Source organism: Trachymyrmex septentrionalis, unplaced genomic scaffold, assembly GCF_001594115.1.
Source record: "Trachymyrmex septentrionalis isolate Tsep2-gDNA-1 unplaced genomic scaffold, Tsep1.0 scaffold131, whole genome shotgun sequence".
NCBI classification, from domain to species: domain Eukaryota; kingdom Metazoa; phylum Arthropoda; class Insecta; order Hymenoptera; family Formicidae; genus Trachymyrmex; species Trachymyrmex septentrionalis.
This window is the reverse complement of record NW_017304450.1, coordinates 1,534,193-1,545,678: the sequence shown is the minus strand read 5'-3', so window position 1 is coordinate 1,545,678 and position 11,486 is coordinate 1,534,193. Positions and strand designations below refer to the sequence as shown.

The window sequence follows — 11,486 nt, the reverse complement described above, 5'->3', positions numbered from 1 at the left end:
TCCGTGCGAGGTAAAAAGCGCGGCAAAAATCCACCGAATAATTAGCGGTATCACAAAGACGACGAGCGACGAGACAGGATTCGCACGCCCGCATAATATGTAACGTCATATAGCGTGCCATCTCGACGGATTACAGAGCGACTGTTCCTCGTCAATGGAAATACGCCCAAGGAACGATGAGATTGAGATCTACATCGTGGAGGTCGATCTGTGATCCGTCCGCAAAGACTCGGCAAGATGGCGGATCGTCATAGCTGGGCCGAATGGCGTAGTTAGCTTCTTACCTTGACCGGCAAACAAGCGGTGATCTTGAGGAAAATCTGCCGCACGTCGCCCTCGCCCTCGAAAATCGGCACGGAGACGCGGTCCTTCACGAGACACAACCGACACAGGTCCAAATAGTCGAGGGAGGACATTTTACCGCGTGAAACGCCAGCTTCGAAACACGCAAAGCCGCGCCCGTTAAAAGCGTACGCCGTTCGCTGCGAATCCGTACAGAGAGCTGAGAGGGGTCCCCGCGCGTCGTTCACTATGCGTCGCTCCTCAACCACACTTCGGCCGCGTCCGCCTCGCTTCGACCCTCGTCGGCGCGCTTCGGCTACCGTCGACGCGCTTCGACAGTTTCCGTGGCGACTCGACGGCCGCGTTCGCACTTCGCGTATCGATCAGCTTGACCGAAGCCAACCGCCTTCACACACGACAGTCTCCAGCGTCGAGAAGGTTCTTTCCTTGAAATGCGATTCGTGAATCGATGCGAGACAACGATCTCATTTCTCTCTCGAAATTTCCAATCCCGAAAATCAGAAGATTATCTCCTTCCTTCTTTTTTTTCTCTTATTGCCCGCTTCAGTTGTCGAAATCGAGACGAAACCGAGATTCGAATCGCAATTCAAATACGTACGAAACTGGCAAAATTATTGTTTTCCATAATTAACTCAAATTATTGCGTAAATTGTTTCCCCGAGAAAAATTCTTGGCTCCGTATAAATTCACGACGCCGATTGATTGATCGGGCAGGTGACTGAGAAAAGGTCGCTCGGGTGCACGCTATGAAGTTTTCATGCTCAATTACTCCCACTTTAGCTAGATGCTCAACGACGCATGATCAAACCGTATAACGGCTATCAGCAAACAACAAAGAGACCGGTAGAGAAAATGTTGATATCCATTCATTGATTCGTACATACACTCTTTGTCTCTACTGCGCAATGCATAATAAATTATGTATTGTGAATAGAATAGCATTTATTTAAGCACTCGTGTGTGTATATATAGCATTTTTTACGTGAATGATTGCTGCTCTGTAATTTAACTTTAAATTACAAAAACATAGGCTACGATCGAGGTTTGAGGAGCGCTTTATCAGTGCTATTATGTCATTCTGGCTGCGTTCCGTTGCACGCATAATGCGCATGATGTATCATGTTATCCTTGTTTAACACTCTGTGAATAACAAGAATAAAATGATATTTCATGCGTATTGTGCGTGCAACGGAGCGCAGTCTCTATCTTGTATCATTCAGACGTAAAATAAAAATAGAATGAAGTAATAATGCTAATAGCGTACTTTCGGAATACAATCTTAGAAATAAGCTGAAATAAGATTGGTGCAAGCGTCGTATTTTAACACAAAAGCAGTTGATTTATCTTTGTTCGAAAAAAGATCAAGAAACGTGCACGAACAAACAGCATATTATATAAATCTAAAAGTCGTAAAAAATATATTTTCTTATCTTTTACTTTCTAAATTTTTTTTTTAGATTGGAATCTCACCCTAAAGAGTGAAAATTGTGCTAGTCTTGAAAAATAGTAGCTCAATTTTGAAATTTTAAGAGTAAGCTTTCACTCTTTAAGAGGTTATATCTGCTTTTCAGGAATCATGTTATCCTTATTTAACATATTCGATGAGCACTAAGGATAAAATAATATTAATTTGGATGGCACTCGAGTGGGAATCTGAACTCACAGCCCCATTTCCAGAATGAGATTCATTCTAGAAATTTTAAAGAGAATATTTGTTATTTTCAATATTTTTTGTAGAAAAAAATCCTTTGCCGGTAACATTTCATTTTTTGAAATATTACAAAAATTTCTATCAGAAGAATAGATATCAGAAGAATTAACAAACTTATTAAGTTGTACAATCTAAATTGTTTACAAATTTGCGATAATGAAGGTCATCTCCTTGGGAGAATTCGAGATAATTATATATTGTTTAGCTACGCTTCTAGAACAAGTCTTTTGAATATCGTTTTACATTCTCTTCTATTATTACAATTCATCGTGAGTTTTCTCGAAGTGTAATGGAATAATTTGGATTGTGAAATTGGATATCCACTGGCCAGAAGAAGAAGATACATAAAACGTAAAATACACTAATGAAATCTTTAAAATGAAAAAGAAAGTTGATTAAGTCAATTATTAAATCCTATTTTACGATGGAAGAAAAAATTTATCTCATTGAATGCTTCTTCAGACATAAAACATATAGTACTGCTTATGAAGAATGTCGTATCAAATTTAACAGGATTAGTTTTGAGGATGAGACTCTAAAAAGGTTAGAATTCGATTTTTTTATAATTCTCGTAATATATTTTGTTGGCTGTTACTAGGATTATCATCTCGATTTGGAACTATTCATGTTGCTTGAAATCTTCAAAAATTTGTGCATTTAAAATGATTGAGATAAATTAATATATATATTCTGGAATCTCGGAAGAAAGAGAGAAAGAGCACATGTTACAGTACGAGTTACAGTGCGAGTTCTTATGGCGTGTTCACATCTTAACGGAAAAGCGGAAAACGGAAAAGCAGCAGCCAATCCGAACTCTAGCTGGTAGTCTACAATTTCGGCTTTTTGTATTACTTACTACCAGCGCGAGTTGCGCTGTAGTCAAGATGTGAATGCGCTCTTACAATTAGAGTTATAACAAAAATTATGTGGACGTGTGATTGAAGGACTAAAGAAATTTCTTTTTGCATTAAGATTTAATTCAAGATCAATGTATCAATATATATATATATATTTGGAGATTGATAACGCGAATTCAATGCTTTAATAGATCCTTGTTATTTTAATTGAATTGAAAAAATCATTACCATAAAACTCGATATACGACTTATGTATGATCGCAATTAAAAATTATTTAACTTTATTATAGTGATAGCAATATTCCTAGGGTTTACTCATTGCCAAAAGTGCATAAAGTAAATTGCCCATTTAGAATTATCATACCTTTTTTAGATAGTATATTATATAATATATTTGGCAGTGTTTTTACATGGATTGATTGTCAAAAGCATACCTAAAGCTGCTAGCAACGTCGAGAATAATTTTGAATTAGTTTAGAAACTAAAAAAACATTAAAATTGATCATGGGTTTAGTTTGGTGTCGTTGGATAATATCTCTTTTTACCAACATTCCAATGGATCTGGAATTAGACGCTCTTTCCAATAGGAAAGAACTTTATTTGCAAAAATTGTAATTTACCGAAAAATGAATTTCTCAATGCTGTTCGCTTAGTGTTGGATTCGATTTTGTTGTTGACAATCAGTTTTATAAACAAACTTTTGGAACGCCTATGAGTTCACCGTTTTCTGCGATTGTAACTAATTTAGTTATGATGAATTTGGAGAATTGGGTGTTGAGCAATATTCAATATTATATTTACATTTTATTACAGATATGTAGCAATATCGTTCTTTGTTTACCGAATTCTAGAGTTGATTCTATTCCTGGAAAATTTAATTCGTTCCATCCAGGATTATAATTTACCTTGGATGGTAATTCTATTAATTTTTTGAACACAACCATAATGTTAAGAAATAACTCATTGATATTTGACTGGTATCAAAAACCAACGTTTTCGGGAAGATTTTTGAATTTTTTATCTTAGCATCCAATCTCGCAAAAGAAGGGTATAATTTTCAATTTGGTAGATAAAGTTTTTTATATCTCGCTTCCACAATTTCACAAAAAGAATTTTTTGTAAGAACACTGTTGGGAAACGATTATCCATTGAATTTTATATTTTCGATACTATTAATACAAGAGATAAAACATTAATAAGTAAATTGAATTCTTGTTCAACTACAAGATCAAATAACTTACCTAAGGAACGGGTGAAATGGTTTTTCATATCGTATGTAGAAGAGATATCGAATAATTTCAAGAATATAATTAATGGGATTTGCCATAGAGTTTCTTTTTTCAGTTTGAACAAGTTGAATCAATTTATTAAGATTCATAAAGACTCTTTAAATGATGAATTAAAAAGGAATGTAGTCTACAAGATCAATTGTTGTGATTGCGATGCTTCCTATGTGAGACAAACAGGAAGGAAATTAAACACCAGACTTTCTGAACACCAAAAGCATATGCATAGTCAAACATTCACTCATTCGGTGATTACAGATCATTGCAAAGCGATCATGACTTTAATTGGCAAAATGTGCAGATTCTGGATGTGGAGAATTATTATAACAAACGGTTGATATCGAAGATGATGCACATTAATCGACAGACCAATTGACTAAATTTACAATATAATACCGTTGCTTTAAATTATGCTTACACTGAGATTCTTAATAAATTGTAATGTTGTTCGTAATATAATACATGTGATAAACTATAATTTGTTTGTCTTCAAATTGACTGCTATGTTACTTGTTTAGCAATCATTATTCAACCGACGATCGAAATGACAAGACACAAATTGTTCTCTCAGTTAATATTTTAAAATTTTAATGATAACTTTTAACTTATTAACAATGCACAAAATGTTGCATACGACATATTTATTGAGGCATCGACTGTGTAAGGTGAGGTGATTAATAATTTTCAAACTTATACATACGATAATTTAATCATTTATATAATTTTAAGCTTGAGTTCTCATTGCCACTCAGCTATCTAACTTTGTGAGTATGTGACTTACCTCATAACAGTTAACGGTTCAATTTTTTGAGAGGAAAAATGTTGGAGATATTATATAGTGCAATTATCCAACCGCTGGGTTAGGGGAAAAGATTGCAGCATGAAGAATCAAACTATGACTGGAAATGTTTAAGGTCAAGGTTTATACTACATACAATATTTAATATTAACAAGAATTGCGCTAATTGATAACCAGCGTTGACTTCTATCGCTTGTACCTTCTGTTATTATCATATTTCTAAATTATAGAAATTATTCGCAATAGATTCGATCGCGTTGAATATACAAAATAATCCTTATATTACGCTCGATGCGGTTCCTTCCGCGAGTTACTTCGATTTCGAGATTAATACGAATAGGCTATTATGTGATATATATCTCGTTTTTTTATTGGCAAACCCTCCTGGGAGGAGGGATTAGACCAGACTAGCAGCCACACCAACTAATGTGCCGATTCAGGCTCCAATCTTGTGCCAAGTTGCCACCATGCATGGTTACCATGCTCCAAAGTTATCAGCCTCGATCGCGACTCCGGATCTTCTCCGGATCTCGATCATGGCTCGGACTTGTCCGCTCTGTCACCTCTTGGCCATGCACAAATGATCGTCTACTTGGTGAACCTGCTACGAGATTCAAAGCGGGGTCCTCGGATGCCAAAATTCCGTTACTGAATTGTGCTTGTGCCTCTGTAGTCAGCGGCGCGGTCTCATATTCCGGGCGTCACTACTCTTTCTTAGGCCAGCCTCCCAATCGGAATCTTTACTTAACGAGCGCCCGATTTCGTCTATCTTTCTCGCTACACGCCGGATCTCCTCGAATTCGGCGATCTTTCTGCTTCTCTTTCAGTCAGCGCTTATCATTATACATATTAGATGTAGTAAAAAGTCATCGCGTATTTTTTAGCTCAAAGTTGTATATACAATATCTTCGTCAATAATGAATGAAATTCAAATTTAAAAAAAGGGTTTTAAAGCTTGAAATCTCTACTTTTAAAAGCTTATCACATTTTTTAAGTTTATATGAGTTTGATAATTTTTACATACCAAAAACTACGAGCTGAAAAAGACGAAAAATTTTCTTCTCACTTTGTGGATTTGTAACGTGTCCAAAACGAATTTGAGAAAATTTTCGATTACCTATCGTGAAAGCTTGATACTTTCCCTACAAAATCGTTTTTTTTAAATATTCCTACGACTTTTGATTACTGAGTTATCGCGGATTAAATAAAAGAATTATTTTGACTTTAATTGCTCATAACTCCATTAAAAATTGTCGTATCGTATAATTTAAAAAAGAGATTTTTAAAGCTGAAACTTTACTCTATCAAGATATATTTATATTGTTGGTAAGAAAGTAATTGCGGTTTTTACTGATAGATATCTTTTAAAAATACGCGATGACTTTTTACTACACCTAATATTAATAACTACCTCGCGACATTCTTGCCTATTTATCGATGCTATTGTCCTTTTCGCATCGCTAATATATTTGTACTTATCTCTTCAAAGTCGGTGCGTTTAAGAAACAAGTCAGCGCGAATCAAGGAGCGAAAATCATAAAAATAGTGCGAGGGATCAGTAGAGACCAGTGAAAATAAGAAGCGAGTCAAATCATTAAAAGTCAAGCAACTATATTTGTTTGATTCGAGAGTATAATATTTCTTAAAAGAAAGAAAACAAAGGTGCTAAGTGCATAAAATGCAAGCAGCGTGAACAGACCTCATGAGTAATAAAAAAAGAGTACACATGGGGACATAAATGTCTATGTATCCAAATTTGCACTCATATTAGAAAAGGCATGAGAAGAATGAGAAGAGGCATTTCGGACAGCTAGGCATTTATGTTCCTGCGTGTTTATTTTATACTTAAAAAAGATAATGATTCAGTTCTAGAAAAAGAGAAAATATAATTTTTTGTGTTAAATGTAGCTATTCAATGTAATAAAAATGTAGCTATTTAATATAAAATTTTTAGAACGTTATTTTTATCGACAATTCTATAATAATACAATCCTATAATAATACAACTTTTTAATTATATTTAAAATTTTAACTAATGATCAGAATTATTAAATATTAACACAAAAATAAAATTAAAGTAATATATAGGCAATGTGTATTGTAAATATGATTTTTGTACAACAAATATATTTACATAAGAGATTATTAATTAAAGGTTTATCAAATTTCTTTAACAAAATCTTAAAATGGGATATCCTGTACATTAAGTAAATTATAATATACTCAGACAGCACAGAATATTTATGATTGGATTATAAGGTCTTATTAAATATTTTCATAGTATTTACTACAGCATTTACAATATTTCATAATATTTATAATAAATGATCTGAGACCACAAAAATATTTACAAAATATTTAAAATAAGTCTTATAAATATTTATAAATATTTTTTTAATATTTTATAAATATTTTGTGCTGTCTAGGATAAGAGACGCTATTTTATAATCTCTCAAAAAGAATATATTCCTAAAGAGGTATATAGAATGGTAATCTTAACTGTTATACATACTTTATGAGATTTTCAATTAATTTTTATATATTAAAATAATTTTACCTTCTTTTTTTTTTACAGAATAATTGATAACTTTCTGAAGTATGGTACACTTCAAGATTTGCAAATAAATTTCTCGGAAGGAGGAAGCTCTCGGAAGCGCTCGTATTTGTCTCCTTTCTACACGATAGAAGATAAAATTGACCAAATTGAACATTATTTTCACAAAAAACCGAATGCCTCCATTAGAAAATTTGCTCGAGCATTCGAAACATCTAAATCATCCTTGACAGAGATTCTAAGTATTTTTTGCGAATTGTATCCCTACAAAGTAGCAATCCGTGAGTTGTTAAAAGAACGTGCTAGAATACAACGTAAATTTTTTTGCAATACAATAAAACAGCTATTGTTCTATGAAACTGAAGAATTCAACGAAGAACGAATTATTTTTTGCGATGAAGCACATTTTTGGCTGAAAGGATACATTAGTAAACAAAATTTTTGGATTCATCCCCAAGTTAAATATGAGTTGGATCAAGAAGAAGATTCCGATGATGCTAAAACACCTTTTTCTAAGAAGGTAATTGTGTGGGCAGCCATTTCAGCTGAAAGAATATATGTAAAATTCTTCAACTCACCTATTACTAGAAAAAGTTACCAGGAACTATTAGAGACAAAGTTCTTTCCGTATGCTAAGAAAAAGCGTTTAATCGAACGTTTCTACTTTATGCAAAATGGAATAGTGCCACATCGTGAAGTTTTTAAGAGTATCACCAATGTTTATAAGGATCGAGTAATAAGTTTGGGATATCCTGATAATCAGGAAAGCATAGAATGGCCTTCACAATCTCAAGATTTGAATCCGTGCGATTTTTTTTTGTGGGAACACCTTGAAAAGAATTGCTATGAGAAAAAGCCTAAAACAATAGTACAATTGAAAAATGCTGTGAGAAAAGCATTAAAGAGAATTTCAAAAAAGACGTTAAAACAAGTTTTTTTAAATTTTCGACAACGAATTATTTCAATTTCTGATGGTTTTGAAAATTAAGTTGCTTCCTACCAAGATTAAATTAATACTCAGACCATAAACATTTATTAAACGGAAAAAACATTTTCACCTTTTTTTTTTATATAAATAAAACTTTTAAATATCTTCTATTAAAAGATTTTTTTTTTTCTATTTCTTATGTGCGTAAAAATAATATGACTATGACGCTTCTTGCGCCAAAAATTCCAAAAGGACAAATCCCCCACTCCGTAGCCGGCAACGACGACGTTTCTTAATCTTAATATAAAAGTTTCAGATTTGGATTTTGCGTCGCAATATCTCAGCTCGTAGGGCACGTAGAGAAAAAATAAAAATACTTTCATTATATATTTAGACCGGATGCAATCGATTGAGCATACTTGGAACCTGATCAGTTCAGCCTTTAATGAGATCCAATAATCTCAATTCTTGGCAACTCGCGTAAAGTAGCAGTGTCACTGCGCGTAGCTTAGTGCCGAGGCACTACCAGTGTCTCCAGATTCCAGATATTGTACAATAACATTTATACTTATATTACTTTAGCAACGATTTTCACTATAAAATTGGAGCATGGGTTATTTCATATTAGGAATAGCCTGGGTATCTCATACTATGATTTCAACGTCTTGTGGTTTTACGATCATCAAATCTTCTGTAATTAAACAATTTAACATATCCCGTATTTTTCTACGTATTTTATTTTAGTACGACCTTACTCTATCACTACATGAAGAATTTGTTGCTAAATATTTATTTATTAAATAATAAACAAGGTAATGCTCATCTCAATGAAACTTGAAAACATCCAAATTCTAATATCTTGCTTTACAATGACTACAGGCATGATCTAATAATGAATTGTCTACTAAATAATTTTCAATCCAAGAGGAATAAATTCATGGTGGAACCAATAGATAGGATTTATTAGTTTAGCAGAAACGCCCCCACATTAGGCGCCTATGTCATAATAGGAGATTTTTTCTACTACTTTTTTTTGTATTAATTAGACAAATGTAACATTTCTTAAATTCAATAATTTTAATATATGTTGTAAACTTCTACTGTGAAATCGATGCAAAATTTTGTTATCGTCGTTTGTGACAGATAAAATTTGTTGTTTGTATACTCGGGGGAAGAAAATATTACAGTAGAGTAGATAAAAAACTGCTTTATTGTGGCAGAGCACATGTATCATTATATACCAGCATATAATAGGAAGTCCATAATAATTTACAAATTACGATCCACTTAAATGTCGTTACACATGGCGGTGTGTGCAGGCAGGGGATTTGAGAATCGATTCCGATCACTCCCTCGCGTCTTATCTTGAATCATTTTCACCCACTTGTTCGTACTCTTCTTGAAACTTTTGAACGTCAATTGTTAATCTCGATCATGAGTGGCTTTCCGAAGGTCCTTGAAGGGTACGCTATTATGTATAATACATGGAAACAAGAGATATGTAGTCACCTTTTCTACGGTTTTTTTTTTCATCGAAATTGTTAATCATGGTTAGTCAAGGAACATTGTGCAAATCTTGTTCTGCGTCTTACACACACAATATTGCTATTAATATCATGAACAATAATTTTCATATAATGTCCAAGACATTGAAAATCAATTGCTTTCTGTCAAAATCTGGTTAATCATCTCTTTTCATTCTCTTTCTAGTGACGAAATGATACATTTTATCCTTCGGAAGTGTGTTTTGTTTCTTCGAAGAAATGTGGCCAATTAATTATTCTACTTGTTGAGTAAGCCATTCAAATTCGTTTAGACATAATCTTTGATACGACAAAATCGTTTTAAGTTGTATTTTTATCGGAAAATACAGCCAATAAAGTTGCCGTAAGTAGAATAATATAAGGGTGAGTTTTTACAAATTTTGAAGGTACAACATTCGTATATATATTTTACAAACTTTTATTCCTTTTTTTTTTTTTTCTTTCAGCGATTTCAGAACCGCGCAATCAGTAAATCGATTAAGACCACGACAAAATTGCATTACTTCGATGCTTGTAGTTAATTAATTAATCGATTAATTCGTTTGTCAAATTCGTAACTATGTTCTTACATTTTACGCTATAACAATAATAGCAAAAATTGCGTGAATTTTAAAATTTTTTTTTTTTCGTTTTTAATTCCGTATCTTCTTCGGGTACTTCGTAAATGTAAATTTACAGCTATTACAAGTATTATTGTTTATATTTGTGTAAGGTAACATTAATAGCAGACTCTCCCTCGTGCCTATCACCTACTTAAATACAAAGTTAAAAATGCACGAGGTTTAAATCTTTCTTCAAATCCGCGAATACGTTCCGCTGAATGTGCCGCGCGTGTACATTTGCGTACATGTGCGCAGAGCACGTGTGGATTTGCGTCTGGCACTTGCCTGTAGTGTTGTTCCTCTCTGAATTTTCCGGAGATCCGAATTAAAAGAACGTGCCAAAGGCTCGAGTGGCGTCGACTCGAAGTATACATACAAGTACATTAATTCAAGTACGTCAATTAAATCTACGTGTATCACGCTGCGAGTATAATAAATTATTTCAAATACATTTTAGATCAATGAAATGATTATTCGGTATATCGATAACGTTTCGATATTCTTTTTTTTTTTTTTCATAATTTTATTAGCGCTTCACATGAGGCACATTCTTTTAATTTCGGATATCCTAGAATTTGGAAGGCCGCTGATGTATCATTTCGAAAAAAAAATTTTCAAACCAATTTCTAAGCTAAAGACCATAGTCTACCTAATAGAACCGCTCAAATAAATGTCATATTCAAACTAAAGCCTAATCTACAATGTGGCCTTCGGCTACCGTTGCTTGCTTTTTATTTTTGCCTTTTTCCCTCTTTATGCTTTATCGATAATCGTATTTCTCGTTACGTGTTTTTTGCCTTTTCTGAAATTCATCAGTTTTTATCTCGGGCGAAAGAAAACGAAAAAAACAACGTAAAAAGTAAAAAGACAAGAGATAAAAAGTGATAAAAAAGCAAGAAACA

General features: G+C 33.4%; 1 protein-coding gene across 1 annotated transcript in view; it reads right to left on the bottom strand.

The window, feature by feature from the left end:
* The window catches only part of LOC108757005 (zinc finger protein Xfin-like), a 71,363-nt gene extending 70,351 nt beyond the window's left edge, over positions 1-1,012 (bottom strand). The window contains exon 1 of the mRNA XM_018501231.1: positions 285-1,012. Within this exon, the coding sequence (XP_018356733.1) occupies positions 285-416 (132 nt within the window). The 5' untranslated portion in view covers positions 417-1,012. The remainder of the gene's footprint in view (positions 1-284) is intronic.
* Positions 1,013-11,486: the final 10,474 nt, after the last annotated feature.